Below are 18,713 nucleotides of genomic sequence, written 5' to 3' on the forward strand. Positions count from 1 at the left end.
TCTGATCCTGACATTAATTAATGTTCCTCGATATACGCGCAACATGTCCGCGCACCTCTTGCATCTGCGTCAGTACGTGTGCTTCTGTCCATTCATGTTCGAAATTATGAGAACATTATTATGCGCCGGATTATAGTTGCGCGGCGATTTATCACGCGTTACATTTAACTTGCGTGCACAATTACTTTAAAAATAATCGGACAATTTAAGAAATACTCAATTCCAAAATCAAAACAGAAAGAATGAAGACCAATAAAATGTAAATAATTGTCAAATAATCTTTAGTTGTAAAATCGTATTAATTAATTATATATAATATTATGCAATATAGATATTAATAATAGTAATTACATTTTTCAGAATGTTTTAATTGGGTATTCATAATTGTTCTTTAATTAAAATTTCTTGTGCATAAAGAATTTTTATTCCTTAAACTACATATTGTTATGTAATTAAATATTGTTATGTAACATTTATTAGATTTAATACATACAATAATTGCAACTGTTTGATAGTAATTAATGAATAAACAAATGTTTGAAATTTTGCACCATTCGCTTGTTCTAACGAAATTAGTACAGTGTATTGCTTTCATGAAGTCCGCAGAGTGAGTCGCACTGCGGCGTTTTTGAGGCCTGCGTCCTTTCACGCCCTCGTTTCGATGTATTCTACGTTCTTATGTAACTATTCATGTAAAAATATTTTTTTCGCCATTATAGTTATTACAAATAAAACAAACTACATTAAATATAGATAATACTTTACTATGAAACGAGTTATATTAAACAGATAATATTTTAATATTTTATCGACTTTTAGAAAATTTGATGTTTTTAAATTTATTTGATTAAATTTATTTGATGTTCCAAAATTTTAACAGCAATATTAACATATGTATAACTTTCTTTTCTACTTTTCCATACTTCTCCTTTGATTATCTATTTGTTATTATCGTTATACCTGCAAGCATTTATTAGTTTGTAGAAGCGAAAGGAGAGATTGGAAGAAGAGATTATGATATTTGGTATTCCCTATATGCATCATAAACTTTGTCGGTGCTAAAAATGGACAGAAGATCTGATACGATGTCATATTACCGCGACATATTACCGCGATCGAGAAATTGGAATCCGAGATCTCTCTGTCGGAATTCAGAGTTATATAGTAGGTTTCAAAAGATGCGTATCTTATTGCGCCTGATCCTTTTCTTGAAAATCTACATATACTTATTACATTTTTTATTTGCGAACGCAAATTTAATTGATAAATAATTATATAGATGTAAAAAGAAACTCTTGATTAAACAGACAATTCTAAGATATTATTTCTGAATTAATATAATTAATATTATGTGACAAATCCAACCGATCATTCAAATTTTCTATAAATCAGCTTCCATATTTTCTATAAATTGGTACATGCAATTCGCTCACGACACTCCGTATCATTAAATTAACTGATGCTTTATAACTTAAATAATCTTAACTTTGTTTATAAAGCTTACGCTACTTTATGAAGGTACTTTCGCGAGACGGTTCCTCATCTGGTGAACGTCTTAAAAGGAGTCAGCCTGACTCTATTAGGAAGTCGCCATATTGAATGCAGGGACTCCCTACTAGAGTCAATTTGACCCCAGTTAAGTTCAATCTTCTTTCTTCCTAGTTCGCTTCATCGTTGCCTTTTTTCTCGCCTCCGTTGTCACATTTGAGATGCTTCCTCTTCCTTCCTCGCAGATTATCTTCGACATTTACTAGGATATGCTTGTTCAACAGAACCGATCAATCATCTTAACCACGATATGACGGTTAATGCCGAACTTGCCACTTATAATGATAGCTGTCCTATTTTACTTAAGTAGACTTCTACACGTATAATTTTCAACGCCATTGGTTTCTTATTTCGATATCAAAATACAATATCTCGATGGATTTAGCTTCTTTTAAAGTTGCAGCATTATTCCTCCATCGGTTTAGCACATAATGGAAATTATTTAATGCAACCGTTAAAGACTTATGATATACTGAATGCTACTGATCGAATGTTATACCTGATTTTATGCAACTTGCAATCGTTTCGATTAATTGAAAATGTCAATATGAAGCCATAGATTATTTTACATTTGATTGAAAATGTTATCAAGGCTAGATCGATAATAAATTATTCTCTTATATATTGATTCATAACATCATCTTCATATACATCATCGATCTGTTCAGTGCTTTATGTTTTTACTATGATTTGATAAATACATTTACAACATTAATAAATTTATTTTAATTCGAAATTCAATTTTTGTGTTATATTAATGCTTCTTTAAAGCAAATATCTACTATGTAGCGCATACACTTATTTTAATAATATTTCTAATTGTTCAAGAAACTCTTCGAATTTTTTAATTCTAATATTTCAATTACGATGTAGATCGAAACTTTTTATCAAATGTTATAAATAATAGTTCGCATCATTATTTTTTTAATAATACCCATCAAAAGAAAGAGGTGCAAAAGTGTTGAAAGATAATAAAAAAAAAACTGTATAAACGGAGAACGATAGTTAATCATTCGATAAAATGTAATAGAATATGTAATAAAATAAAAATATTGCAACAAAGATGATAATATTAATGGTCACAACAGTGTACAATAATGTCAATTTCTTTAGCGATTCTTCGTCTTTGAAAATGTTCTTGAGGACAAAAAAACAGAAAGCTAATGGGGAAGCAGAGAAAATAAAGTGCTGTAATATGTAGTGTAATATTTTCTCGCAGTAATGTGAAATGCAAACAATATTAGATCAATAAAAGAACTTTGGAAATTTTTCGCTCTTTTTCTCTTTTCCTACTTTTCACTACTCTTTTTCTGTTTATTTAATATTGTGTCAACTTTTAAGTGTAACATTATTTTTTATGAAAAATGAGAGAAAGATTCAGTGCTTCAATTAATGTCTTTTTGAAAGATTCACTTATTCTATGTACGTACAATATTTATAGATTTAAAATTATCTTGTAATCTCAAAAATATATCCTAAATATATTTTTAGCCAGCAGTAACAAAAAAATGTAAGGCAATCGCGCACATACCGCGAAATAAATATAAATGCATTTTATAAATATTAATGGATCTAATTTGCGCGCGCGCAGTTTTGATGTGATGATAAATGTTACAAAGTAAATATTTATACTAATAAATGAATAATATATTGAGACAAATTAATAAGAAAATAAAATATATCATGTATATATATTATATATATATGTATTTTTTATACAAATAGCTTAAATAATATATTATATTATATACTGTTTCTTTCACGATAAATTCTCGAAATTAATTTGAAAATAAAATGAATATTTTCAAATTGCGCAAGGACTTTACTATAACAAAGTCCCACTTCGTTCATTAGTCGAGATAGGAAATCGGATTTGACCCAATGCGATTACCATGCCAAAGCTTCTTCCAATACTATGCAGGAGAATAGTGGATGCTCTATTCTCATGAGAGATCGCGGCTCTCGCGTCTCAATCTTTTCCGTTCATTTTCGAAGAATCATGTTTCTACCGAGGCGGAAAGGATTTGAAGGTAGTTCTTTCGCTTATGATGAAGCAGCCATTAGTGTTAATTATATTCCGTCGAGATCTCCTTGCTTTACGAATAAAACCGCTGAGGACTAAACGAATCTTGAAACGCCATCGTGTTGAAAGACGTTTTTTAATCTAGATTTCGCTGAGTAATGAAGCCGCTGAAATTCGCTTTATTCGTTATTACATTTGTCCAATTCTAACTAGTCTTTTTAGTACCGTTTTACCTTTTCATAAGTTCTTTAAGATTTGTTCAAGTTTAAATTTCGCTTAATTGAATTTTAATAATTTAAATTCATAGGATTATTGATTTTTAGATGTTTATATTTCTCTAAAACGTTAATTTTTTACGCAATTTTTTATATCACAATAATGTTTTTTGATTCTTCGTTGTCTTCGATTAGAATAAATTCATTAAATATTCCTTAAATCACTAAACTGATTTCGTCGAAACGCATATGTGATTATTATTGATCTACCGATTTATTGTAATTGATCTAACAAGAGAATTATATGAAGTAATAAATTCTGATCTTAATGGAACTTTGTATACATACAGATTATATAAAAAAATGAATTTAGAAAATGTCCGTTGCGGTGAAAAAACAATTTGAAGGGATGAAATCACCCCTTATATGTGATAAAACGATTTTCAGAGAGCTTTTTCCGTTATATCTCGAAAATTATTTAAGATATCAAAAAATGTTTTATACAAAAGCTTTAGAACAAAAATACCTCTATTCATTTACGTCGATAATTTTTAATAAATAATTTTTTTATTAAAAAAATCTTTTTATTTTTCAAAAATATTATTGACGTGAATAAACATAATGTTAGTATAAAAGTTTTGTATAAAATATTTTTTGATATCTCGAATAGTTTTTAAGATACAATGAAGAAAGCTGAAACCAACATTATCTATAAGGAATGATTTTACCTTTTCAAACCATTTTTCCGTCACAACTAATATTTTCTAAATTCATTCTTTTTATCTAACTTACATGTAAAGTTTTATTAAAATCAGAATTTAACACTTCATGTGATTCTCTTGTAAGACGCATTTTAACTCCCACAATCGAACTTCGCCATGATAATAGTTACAATATTCAACCACTCGACGACCATTTCCGTAGAATTATGGCATACTGCAACAGTGCGGTCGGTGTGCCACATACACAGATCAAACTACGTCCCACATTGTCGAATTACGTGTTTGGTCCTTCAACGATATCATTTTCTGTTTACATATGAGATAATCGCGTTTCCACTCTAATTAACATCACGTAAAATCTAACGCTACTAACCCAGTTGGGCAAATATCGGTGAAAGAAATACAAATCTATCAGCAATTTCCTATTTCATGATGAACTTTACAATTTCGTTAAAAAAATAAAAATACAGTGTTATATGCATATTCATTTATTTCGATCTCATATTAATATAAAAATTAATGACGTGCAAGAAGAGAGTCGATATTAACTCTTGAGTTTTCGTTAAAATTGATTCGATCGATCGACCCACTTGACATTTTTTTAGAGGACAAAGCAATCAGGTTGAGTCACATAGAAAATAGAATCCGTCGACGCATTGATCAAACAGGATAGAACAATATACGCCGACGGGATCTCACAAAAAACTTCCAACGCATTCACCGGTTGGGCGGGAAATAAATGTGTGGATAAAAAGAAGAACAGGGAAGAGAGAGAACGAAAGAGATGTAAAATGCACGTTGGATCGCGCCATTATCAATCCTGATGTATTGTCCTGTCAGGACGGAGTCAACGGCGTTGACATGACCCAGATGAAATCGAGGACTCTTGTGGAAAATGCTGGAGAAACACGTGGCGATATTCAAATTCGAACTCTGATATATTTATAGTCACGAACAAAATCCACTTGTAATTAATTGAAAAATATGATTCACAATATCTCCAAATAATAACAAAACCTAAATAACAAAAACTACAAATAACAAACAGTTTCTGATGTAACAATTCTTCAAATCTTTAAATATCATACATATTGCCATAAATTATTAAAAAGACATTTACAAGTAAACCTGCCCTGATGTCCTCAAACTATGGCAGTCTTTAATTAATAATTAATTAATTTAATATTGGATCAGGGAAAAAGTTTCTTCGTATTTTTTAATTCAAAATTGTATATACAATCTTCGTCAAAAATGAACGAAATTTAAATTTAAAAAAAGGGTTTTAAAGCTTAAAATCTCTACTTTCGAAAGGTTACTATATTTTTTGAGTTTCTGTGAGTTTGATAATTTTTACATTTAAAAAACTACGAGCTGAAAAAAATGAAAAATTTTCTTTTCACTTTGAGGGTCTCTTACGTACCTGAAAAAAATTTACGAAAACTTTCGACTACTTATTGTGAAAGTTTGAAGCTTTTCCTATAAAATCATTTTTTTTTAACGTTCCTATGATTTTTTGTTCCTGAGTTATTCGCGAGTTAAGTAAAAAGGAGCATTCTGACTTTGCTCATAATTCTGATAAAATCATATCGCAATTTAAAAAACAGATTCTTAAAGCTAAAATTTTGCTCTAGCGAATGATATAATTGTAATGAAAATTTCGCAACAAATGAAAAACTTTTTTTTTTATAAAAACTTTTTTTTTAATGCGAAGAAACTTTTTCCCCAATCCAATATTTAATGGATAATATTTTTTATAACATTATATTCCTTTGAAATGATTTAAACGAAAATCGAGCAGTAATAATTCTGATATATAATATTAAATTCTACAATCATGAATAACGACAAATTTTAACGATAAAGATCATGAATGTATGAAAATCGAACTTATTAGTCAATTCCAAAGAAATGTAAAAACTTTTTAAATAAAAAACGCAAAAGCAAAATCATCATTGCTGACCTTATCTCTGATCTCTTGCCGCATCTTCTCTCGTTCTTCTTCCATTTTGCGATGTTTCTCCTTTCGTCGTTCTTCAGCCTCCCTGATAGCCTCTTGCCTCTCTCTCTCGGCCTCCTCTTCCTTCTCCTTGTCATCCTCGTCACCTCCTTCGCCGCCTACCGCGCCTACAAAATAAAGAAAAAACATATATATGTATATGTGTCTTTTGCGTAATAATAATACAATGATATAAATAAATAACGCTCGAAGTTTGCACAGTAAAACAATTCAAATATCAACGACCAAATGTATGAGCAATACAAGATGTTTTATTAAAATCTTAAAATTAATTTAAGATACCATTAAAAAGAATATAACAATAGATGGTTTACCATCAATACCATTAATTGACATGGAAAAATTATTCTTGATTTGCAATATTGTTAATCAAAATTGATAAGTTTATTTTATTATATTGAGGAAGACTCTGTGAGTCGAGACGTCTATTGTTATATTCTTTTTAATGGTATGTTAAAATAATTTTAAAATTTTAATAAAACATCTTATATTGCCCATATATTTGGTCGTTGATATTTGAATTGTTTTTATATGTCTTTTTGAATACTAAATAATTTATCGATATTTTTATAAATATTATTTAATATTTTTAGTTACAAAGATTTTTATTAAATACACAATTAAAACATATCAGACTGTTTCGTCCTGATAAAGTGAATTGCAATATTCACGAAACGTTGATATCTAATAATGGATCTGAATACGGAGATAATACGTGAAATGCATAACTTCTATATAAAAAGTACCCGCGGAAGTATTAATAATTAAAACATTATTTACATGTTATCGGAACAAAATGTATTTATATATTTACAATGAGAGATTAATTATATTTTATTGTATTTTCTAATTAATTAACTTTCCATATTAATTGAGAAAGATTTGTTTGCATATTTAATTGTCAGACTACTAATTCAGTATTTGTATATTTTTAATTCCTTGACAATCGAGAATTTACTTTCTCTGTGAATGTTTAGAGTTTAATAAAAGACAGTTTCGCCTCTCTCGAGTCTAGTAAAACTGATTGCGTTATTGCAGACGTTATGAAGTGGACAAAGAAAAGAATAAGATTTCGGAGTAGACAGAGGTAGATGTGGCAGAATCTCCGTGCTTCGGAGAAATTAATACTACTTCTATCTCAGCGCCAATTTACCATTTTCTCCTTCACTCCTATCATGCTCGTATTTGCGCTGCTTTCCGCGAGTTGAAAAGATACTTTGAAGTCCGATTTATCTTTCTGTTTCAATTTTGTTCGTTGCCCTTTCGTTCATCGTCGTACTAAAACTTAAGGTTTGAAGACTAGCAAGATAATAAGCAAATTCGTGGTATACTTTAAGCAATGTTTCCGTCCTGATGAAATACACAATTGAAATAATTACTAACATATATTACCATTATCATCGTCAATGGTTATATAATATTAATTACAAGATTATAAATTTGTATACATATATACATGATAAAATACATGTATATTCCAAAATAAACCAAAGAATAACTTATGTACAGAAGATCGAATGCTTTTTCTTGCAGAAAAAAATTTTTTTTCAACACAAAAGCATTGATCTTTTTTATTTTATTAAGTCATTAAATTTATTTAAGCGTATATATATATATATGTGTGTGTGTGTGTATATTAAAAGATATTAAAAATAAGGTACGAAGAAAGAAATAAAACTAGACAAAATAAAATATAGAAAGAAAACTTACAATTTATACATATATAGATTTCATTATTTCAAATTGAAGTGAAGGTAAATGATTAGAATCTCTAATTTTATTGTAAAAACTGTAATTAAAGAAGTAACAAGATCGTTTTTGAAATCTCGAGAGTCTCGAAAGAGTTTTGCTCTTCGAGAGAGTTACATTTCCAACCAATTTAACCGCATCGAAAAGCGAGTTCGAGTATGAGCAAGTTTCGCGCGGTTCATTGAAGAGTTTCAAAAAGCAAATTTATCCGTTCAAGTTTTTCATGAAGATAAATTCAGAAAGTCAAATGAAAATACGCGCACTCTTAGGATGTATGAATACGTAAACATCTGTAATCAATTTTGCAACGATACTTTCTAACATTGCTATAAATTTGTAAACACGTATTGTTGTGCAATACTACAGAAAATTTGTCTCAATGTTTTTTCTTCTCTCTTGAAATTTTATTTATTATAATTAAGCTAAGCAAACGTTTTATTTACAAACTAAGAAGGAAGGCGCTGAGAGGAGAACGGAAGGTGTTAAGTTCAAATTTTATTTTAATATTATAGAATTTGAGCTAAGTTAAAAATATGTTATCACGGAAATGCACAGCATATTTGAAAATAAGCGTAGCGCGGTTTAAAAAACGCATTCCGTGTCTCTGTAAAAGATTAATAACGGAATTCCTGCGGTTTTCCTCTACTCACTTCTATGTCCGGCAAAACTGTCCACGGACAAGTTTTATTTGACAAAATGAAATTCTCCGGTGGTTATCCAGAGAATTTCATGACGTCGCTAGCCAGAGGTGATATACAGGCCATTTTATCATAACGGACAGAATTTTTTTTCACAAATTCAGAATTTTTCCTAATGTTTCAATGCATCCCGTTATTCACAATTTATGGATCTTCTTAAAATATGTCATGCTAGTTTGTACATATATTTTTTTCACGCATGGAGGATTCAGGTCAATGCCTGCAGATGTTCACGCAATGTGATAATTGCATTATTGTATGAGGTTAACATTTGTTTCTAGATATGATATTATTAAAAAGTATTTACAAAAAAAATAGCATGTATTATTTCTAAATAGTGTTATAAATTGAAGAACATTTCAATAAAATTCTGATTATTACTAATATTCAATTAGAGAGTATATTAAAAATACTTATAATGCAACTAGAGAATATATCAAACATACTTGTAATGCTAAAATCCTCACCGAAATAGATATACAGATAAAAAGATTCGTATTACGAAAAAGATAACTTAAAGATAATTTAATATGAATATATGAGTTGTATTTGAATATAAATAAGTTTCATCTATACAATCTTAGTTGTCAGACTATGTATATGACATATATTGTAAACCCTAATCCTAAAAGGATTAATAGTGTGACAACGTTGTACAGCTATATACAAGCGCATGCCGTGTTTCCGGTGGGAAATAACAAGTGTGACGACACTTCCGTGTATACCTCTGGGGCTGGCACCCCAGTTACGAGCCATATTAAAGGACTATAAACAGTAACGGCTATCTACATCTGGTATTGTCTGTAAGTTCACTCACAAAAACTAGTGTGACGGTAAAAATCATGAAACGATGTGCGTGAGTGTGTTCCACAAATATAGATATAAGGTTCAAAATGGTACCAAAAAAAAATCTCGTAAATTTTTTTATACAAAAAGTACTTTTTCGTGTATATTTAAATATCAAATAAAAACGTGCGAAAAGCACCTCACACATATTCGAAATAAAATGGTTTTTATGTACTTGCTCGAAAAACTAAAGTCCCTTTTAGTGCTAGGATCTACGAGTGAAATTGTCTAGTGTGCATGTCGTAACGGCGATGAGCTGCTTTTTCTCTTGGTTTTTAAGCTCGTAAAAAAAGAGTGATCTCGCCAAAATACGTGATTTTTTTTAAATCACCACAATCTAATGCTCTTTTTTTTCAATTAACTAAAAAAATATTCATTATCGTGAATAATAGGAGATTCCTATAAGGAAAGGTCGAATCAATAATAAGAGTACTATGGCAACTGTTCGAAACGCGTTCAATGTAACGCGCGTCCGAGTGAATTCCGACCAATCGCTAGTAGTAAATACCATTTCCGAACACAGAGGCTGGTCGTTTGAAACACCTGCGGCCCAGTGTCACGAACATTCGCTGTTCTGCTCAGCATTGTCATTGGTATCTAATTGAATCTACATCTCGCAGCACAAATTCGTAACGACCTCTATTACAAATGGTTTGGAAAATTAAAATGTCGTTCGTGAGCGATAAACAAATGCGCCACGTTATACGGGACATCCATGGGAAATGGCGAGCAGCTGCGAAGTCGATAAACAGATGCGGCATCGTATAGATTATAACTTGCCAGAAATCTAGCTTTTTGTTTTATTCATCAGACATTATGATGAATTTTATTTGCATATCAATGGATCACTTTTTGTTATATTCACCAAATATTTACCCAATAATTATTATAACATCCGCATTCGAAATGTACCAATAGAACATATCTTGTACCAGCTAAATATTTATTCATCAAATATATAATAATGGCTCTCTTTTGTACACCAGCTATACTTGATATATTCTTTATTACATTCCTGTACTAAGTCCGCGTAATACTGAGAAAATTGATCAGAGGAAACTGTGGCGTCGTCTGTATCGACACCGTTCTTTATTGATACTTTTCAATTTCGTTAAAATTCTATTTCCTTTGAAGACAATTTTATATAAAAGCCGCACGCGCATCAGTCACGATGCACGGGAGGTATGTCTTCATTCGAAGCGACTGATAGAATCTGCATTTTAACTAGCCTTTATAAGAACAAAACCGCTCTATTTCAGCGCGAACAAACCGCGAAAGAGAAAGTCATCCTTTTGCTACCCTCTCTCGGTTTCATTCGTCCTGCGCCCGAGTTGGATGCTAACGCCGATCGCCGCTTTATCGAACAATCCGCCATCCAATCATCGCCGCGCAGATGTTGGAGAAACGAATTTACTGCGAGATTTCAAACGAGTTGCCCCGTGTCGAAACGGTCACCTCGTTTCTCATTGGACGACGATCGTATTGGCTGTTTCACCACTTGGTTAGAATAAAAAAAAATTGAACAACCATCTGAAAACGGAATATGGATTATTCGTTTGCATGTGAATGCGAGGATGAGCTGCAAGAAATTTGCACTCCACATATAGCCGATGGTCAAATCGACATGTGCGCGATAGCCGATTCAATGTGTCAGATCTTTTTATTTTCGATGCCCGTACACGGTATTAACTTTTAAGTGAAATGCTACTACGATATGCAACCTCATCTTTTTTAAATCATGGAAATAATTATTATCTAATACAATATATATGAAATTTAACATAATCTAACAATAAGAGTCAATATCTAGAAATTTATCGATATAATGACTTCTTAATAATAATTTAAAAAATTACTCTTTTAATCACATCAATATTATCTAGAATATAATATGCAGTATTTTGTACATTTTTTTACAAAATTTTAAAGTAATTAACGATGAAAAACGTGAATATATATACAATCGAAAAATTCTCATAATTTCTTTTTCAGATAAATATATATAGTATATGATAGTATTAATTATATAATAGTATCTATAACAATAGCCTTATATTCTTCCATTTATAATTTCCAGCTACCTAATTAAAATGATAAAATATCTATGTTAAGATAATAAAATAATTTTTTGACTTTTAATCTTAACTTTGTATCATAAAGTAAAGTATTTTTTTTTTTACATGAATATATAAAGTTGCGATAACGCGCGTAGTGCACTATACACGTTCGCAACTACATGTAAGTATCCGCATTTGTTATCTTCTTTCGTGCAAGTTCAGGTTTGGTATACGTGCGGTTTGTAGCACGATACGATAGCATCTCTCTTTTATGTATGCGCCTTCGGCTCAAGGATATTTTGCCTAGCGTGCAAGTAATGCATGTGCAAGGTAGAGGACTGCAATTCTCTGGTACCATTCCATATAGGTTTAACGTTTTTATCGAGCTTTGTAACTAGCTACTTTCCTTTAGCCGCGTAATAAAGCTTTATAAATGCATGTTGCGCTTTTTAAAAATGCAAGAATGCCAAATTGGAATATGTGGTCCGACAGTTACGTATTCACAAACATATTTTTCCTTCGAACTTCGTAGTATTGAATGCACGATAAAATACACAATTAATTTTTTATCTCTTCATTGTTTTCCATACATACATTTCATTCCGATAGTGTGTAAACAATGTGTTTAATAATTATTTGTGTGTTTAACGTGCCTTTTCACTGTAAAGAAAATATCAAACATATTTTGAGATAGAATGAGATTAATATGTTAAATTTTTAAAAAATTCTTGATAAAAGATAGGAAATAACCGAAATGTTAAAAGATATTTACAGAAAGACAAAACAAAGATCTTCTTGTTGCTAAGTTGTACAAATGTCTGTTATTAAGAAAAGTTTTAAATTGATATTCGGGCTAGTATTTTAATTTAAAAAATCCAGAAATGCTTTTAACATACACACAGTGAAAATATACTAATTCCGATAATAATTACGATTTTTTAAGGAACTTTAAAATAATTGAATATTTGATTTATATATTTATACGAATAATGCATTATACAGAAAATGCTGTTCGTTCTTTAACACAATTTTTATATTTATTTTCATTACTATTCAACAACAGATGTCATACTTACTCATAAGTACAAATAACTTTCAATAATTTATTCCTGTTTTTAATGGATCATAATTTACAACATTTCAATGTTCTTTCTGATTCATTTATTCTTTGTCGAGATTGTCATTAAAACAGAGAGAGAAAAAGAAAAACAGAGAGGGGGAGCGGGAGGGGGGGAAGAGAGAGAAGGAAAAAGGGAAGAAAGAGAGAGAGGAACAGAACAATATCAAGCCTGACGTATCGAAATAATTCGCGAAATCGACCTTCCAAAAAAACTAGTTCCAGATTTTCCTCTTACGAGATCCGATTTGCATGCAAATCTGCCTGAATTCGGATCTGTGCCCACTCACACGATTATATTGGCGCACGTTCACATTGTCCCCCTCGAGAAGGGGAAAAGTTGCCGTTTTAGAGGGAAGGATTGGATTATATTACCAGAAAAACTTCGATACGTTTTGATCGCAAAATATCCAAAGATAATATGACAAAATGGTTCAAATGGTTTTAAACTTAGTGAGACCTTTTTATATAAAATGTTATAAAATTTTTGCTTTCTTTTATTATTTTTTTTTACACGCGTTGCATTGTTCTTTCCTCAATGTTATTTCATGAAATAAAAACGCTGTAAAAGTGATTGGTCCCTTCTAATTATTTCATTTAATAGCATCTCAATTTCTTTTATTTTTTACTTCTGATTATATTATATTCTGTACTAATTTTCCATAAAAATAAAGACATCTGCGTTGTATGTTATCTTCGCAGAAAAGTATGATTTGTAAAAAAGCAATAATAATGAAGTTATTGCCATCAATCTTATGAAAAATAATGTCAAATTATTTTGAATATCGGTAGCATTACCTGCAGTTGAATTGAGAAAAAAATCATTTCGAAAGAACATGTAGTTAATTTGATAAATTTATTGAAGAATACTATACGCATGATTTCGTTTATTGCTGATAACGTGATACAAATGTATTTATTTAGCATCGCGATTAACATAACTTCGCATATTTATATAGTCTGTTAGTCATAACAACAGCAAGTAGAAATGCAATTATCTGTCTATAACCAATCACAATAGCATAATGTAATACATTCGCATTCATCGACTACGTTTGCTCGCGCTACCAAGCATAACTAGCATTTGGTTATCTTGAGCTTAGGTCAAGTACTCTTGATTAAGGTACTTCGACGTAATTAACCGCATCTCCAGAATTTGCTCCTATTGATGCGGGTTCAAGTTCAATCGTGAGCATCGTGAGCATTGATCGCTTAACAGTTGATGCACTTTGATTCGATCATTGAATGCAATAAAAGATATAACTAATTATGAGCTAAATTTAGGTCAAGTTAGATTAAACAGTGTTTACATCTCGATTTAAGAATTCACATTTTTTTAGCATAATAAGAAATTCAATTGTGTCATCCTAGAATTCTCAAAATAATAAAAACTTTTAATGTTCAAAGTTTGTGATTAATGCAGGTATTTTAAGACAAATTTATCAGTCATGATTCTCCTTCACGAAGAAATAACAAAAAAAAAAAAAAGAAACTAAACTTTTTGTCTTGTCACATGATGAGCCATAAATATGAGTTCTCGAAAATCGATTCTTAGATGCTAGTTGATTGTTCATACTGTACTTGGTTCAAATATACTTAATTCAAATGTACTTGGTCAAATGTACTTGGTTGTTCATTTCCAGTACGGTCGTATCAACATTTCCTCCGTTAAAGTGTCATGAAGAAGAGGGTTCTCGTGTTAGAAGTTGATTGTTCCGGTCTCGTACGATATGTAAATCTTTCCAACATCAACCAGAAATAATTTCTCTCTCTCTCTCTCTCTCTCTCTCTCTCTCTCTCTCTTTCTTCTCCCCTCTCTCTCTTTCTCTTTCTCTCTCTTCATCCAAAATTCCTCGCTACTGATTTCAGTTTTTCCTTTGTCACAATTTTTTTCCCTGCAATTTATTGACGTAGAGAATTTTGCTATGATATTGACGTGAAATTTCTCCGCTTGGTAAGAGATTTATCGTGGATGTTAAGATTAATGATCGTGGTCGTACACGTTTAAGTAAATGTTAAAGGGGAAGCGTTCAAACGATTACAAAAAGTGATTTATTTTTTCTCTTAAATTTTTTTACTTCGTTAAAAAATGTTTGAGTCGATATAACATATGATTTTGAATTTTCTGTTTAATGTTCATTGTTCGCTTAATAACACAAACGTGAATAGAATTTTTTTTACAATTTTTAAGACAATTTTGTGTTTAACATATAAATTTTAAGAAAATCTAATTTTAAGAGAATCAGATGCAAAATAAAATATCAATATGATCAATACGAACCAAATGCAAAATAAAAAATGATATAACTCTTTTTTTTGTAATATTTTATATAATTGTTGTGATTATAAAAACACTTTACTTTCTTGAAGTTCTCTTTAAGTTTAATACTTTAAAATAAACATCGAAACGTTCTTAATTCATTTGATTGATTTTATGTAAAATTTTTACTATTGCATTTTTGTCTCAAATTCTATATTGACTACTTCGATTGTCAAGTATCAACTTTTGATCTTTGCTTTTTTCAGAAAGCAAGTTACAGTTAACGTTTTATGTTCGAAGCACAAAATTAGTCTTATTGGTTATTGCTTTGGCAGCTGCAATACACATTGATTCGTACGATATAAGCTCACTTCAGATTATACAATAGCGAGGTAATTTCTCTCGTGGTTAAATCGCAGTAGGTTTATGCCGTATGTACTTCGTGAGATTGTCGAGTCACACGACAGTCTGCTCCAACCTGCGATACGCTTCGTGAGCCGATTGCAATTGTCTCGAGAGGCGAAAGGAGAAGAGAATTTCAATGGTTACCGGTTTCCGTGCGGTTATCGCGTAGTATTTAACCTTTGTCTTGTCAAGACGCATCATGAGAAAGTTATATCAAAGAGAAAGTTATATTAGAATAAGTTATATAATAGAAAATAATGTCCTTAATAATAAAGAAATTGATAATAACAAAAATTTTTACGATAAAAATTAAATAACTCGTAGGAAGTGAAACGGAAACAGGAAAAAATCTTAGATTAAAAGAAAGACATTAATAAATATCTTTCCTTTATTCCTTTATTAAAATAAATTCTAAAAGCACAATTTCCAGAATGAATAATTGCTTTTAATAGCGAAAATATCATTAGAATAAGTGCATAATTGCATCATAGATGTAATAAATATAGACTGCGCATTCTCTGATCTTAGCAACTGTGCTCCATTATGAAAAATGGAATCATATAAGCATCTCTGTTCAACTCTATCAACATCTCTCTTCAACTTTTTAAAGAGAGAGAAAGAGAGAGAGAGAGAGAGAGAGAGAGAGAGAGAGAGAGAGAGAGAAAGATATGATTCAAGCATCTTCTCTCTCTAAGTCTCTTTCTAAGTCGATAGTGACAATTTTATGGAAATGCGCAATCTGTTTACGTCTATGAATTGCATAAGTTCTTCATTTATTCATTTATTCATTTATTTAGACAATTATGTGCTTGTTTATAAAACATGTTTATTATATTTAAATTTAAATATGTTCTATCTATATATGAACTTATTGTCAGGTCAAATATGTTTGTATGCAGATATTTTCATATGTGACCGTTTTCACTTTGCTTAAATTTTCATTATTTGTTGTAATAAATGGCCTCCATTGCGCGGCCTCATTGTTGCTGATTATATGAGAATATCAAATAACAAAAATTTAAAACGAAGACAATCGTTTAGAAATTTTATACGTCCTGTCGTGTAATTGCGCTGTTTAAAATTAATATACATACATTACAATTATATGTTTCCGGAAAGAATTCTTTAAAACGTTATCTTAACGTTATTTTAATGTAAATTTTTTTCTGGTTATACATGTATTTGAAGTTATCATGATTATATTATGTAATAACATTATTTCAGAGTATTTTTTTGTTCGACATATGTTAACAAATTTTATAAATAAACGGCTACATTTTGATCAAATATTGACGAAATTATTACTAAAAATTTTATTATATTTTCGTTCATAAAAACTAAAGGATTTTGAGGAAAATAATTTTTTATACAATAAACATATTTTGCCTTTAAATACAACAACGAAAAAGTTTTTTTCTATAAATTATCAAATTTGTTTAAAAATATTAATTTATGTCAATCATGATTATTAAAAAATATTTACGTGTATATTTATTTAAGTATTTATTTAAAAATTCAGCTTTTTAAATGAAAAATTAAAATGTAGGTTCGTAACGAAAACTATGACCCAGAGAAAGGTTCCTACGATTTAAAAAAATGTTTCTTCGCTATACGATTAAAGAAAAATTTTTTTTATTTGAACGTCATTTCCTTGATTTAAACATTATTTTTTGAAATCAAATAAAAAAATTTATTTGATTTAAAGAAATGACGTTGAAATAAAAGAAATTTCTTCTTTAACCAAATAGCAAAGAAACGTTTCTTTGAATTGAAAAAAAACCTTTCTTTGAATGCTGTACTAGTATCTGTCATCTTTTTTATTGACCATATTTGTTAAAGGAAAATAGATAAAAAAAGAATATAGCTTCTTCGATCTCAACTCCAAAAGCGCAATAATTCACGCAGGCGTTGCCAATGTACACGCATGTGACTCTCGTCGATGGAAAAGGGGAAGGACATCAGGGTGTTTTGTCAATGTTATTTACGGCTCGTAGTAGTATATTGATTCGCTTATACGAATGTGTCCCTCTCGCGGAGAATTCACGTGCACGCATGCATGCGCGAACGTACATACTTCAGTCTTGAAAAGGTAGAGGCGAATTTTGTATTGGATGGTTTGTTACATAATGATACAACACTGATCAAACAATTCGAAATTTTTAATAAATTATTTAGGAAAATATTGTTTTAAAAAGTATATTGTTTGCCGATAAATATACAAACTATATGATAGTTTGCTTTTTCTTTATATATACTTGCTGTCTTCTCTCTTTTCTCTCTTTTCTTTCTACTTCTAAAATTAATAATGTAAAATAATTTAAAAAATTTCTTATTATGTTAAATGTGGATTTGATGAAGACGTGGTCACTAACTTATAATAATGTATAATAATAAATCTACGCCATCTTTAAACGACTCCTTCGAGAGTTCCGAAATATAAATTCACAGCGGACTTTTTACTTTTCCTGGCAAGACTTTATCGCTTGGATGAGACAAACCGAGGAACACGAAAGTAGCATCGAAAAGTTTCTACTTGAGAGAGAAAAATGGCAGTACTATCGTTCAATGTTATATAATCTTTGCGGAAAAAGTTGAAACGCAAAATGTTTGCGTTACTTTTTTTTTTTAATTTATGAACACAAAAATTCTGGTATTAATAAAACGATAAAAAAATTAAATAGAAAAATTAAATTTTTTAAGCACTTATGTTTATTAAAGAATATGGACATATAAATATTGAAATGTTGATCAAGTCTGAATTTATAGCAACTTTAATTGTTAGCATAATATAACTATCATTTTTTATGAATAATGCTTTATTAGGTAGAAATTTTGTTTACTAAACGCGAAATTTTCTTCTCTCTTGAAAATTTGACTCGATTAAACAACAAGATTCATAAAATATCAAATAATACAACGAATAGAACAATCAGTCACTCTTTGCTTCGACATTTGCGGCCTCAATATTTTGTTTATCTTGAAATGACATAAGATGCAGATGTGTCCGCTCTGTTGCATTTTTGAAGCATCGAGGAAATACAGAAAGTCTCAAAAGC

The 18,713-nt window shown here is 30.1% G+C and overlaps 1 protein-coding gene across 3 annotated transcripts in view; it reads right to left on the reverse strand.

The window, feature by feature from the left end:
• cpx (synaptic transmission protein complexin) overlaps nt 1–18,713 on the reverse strand; it is a 141,766-nt gene that overhangs the window by 22,533 nt on the left and 100,520 nt on the right. For all 3 annotated transcript variants that reach the window (XM_011059778.2, XM_011059780.2, XM_087406827.1), the window contains one exon: nt 6,469–6,632. In XM_011059778.2, the coding sequence (XP_011058080.1) occupies nt 6,469–6,632 (164 nt within the window). The remainder of the gene's footprint in view (nt 1–6,468; nt 6,633–18,713) is intronic.

The sequence above is a fragment of the Acromyrmex echinatior genome, chromosome 1 (genome assembly GCF_024713525.1).
Source record: "Acromyrmex echinatior isolate Ae372 chromosome 1, ASM2471352v2, whole genome shotgun sequence".
NCBI lineage: Eukaryota > Metazoa > Arthropoda > Insecta > Hymenoptera > Formicidae > Acromyrmex > Acromyrmex echinatior.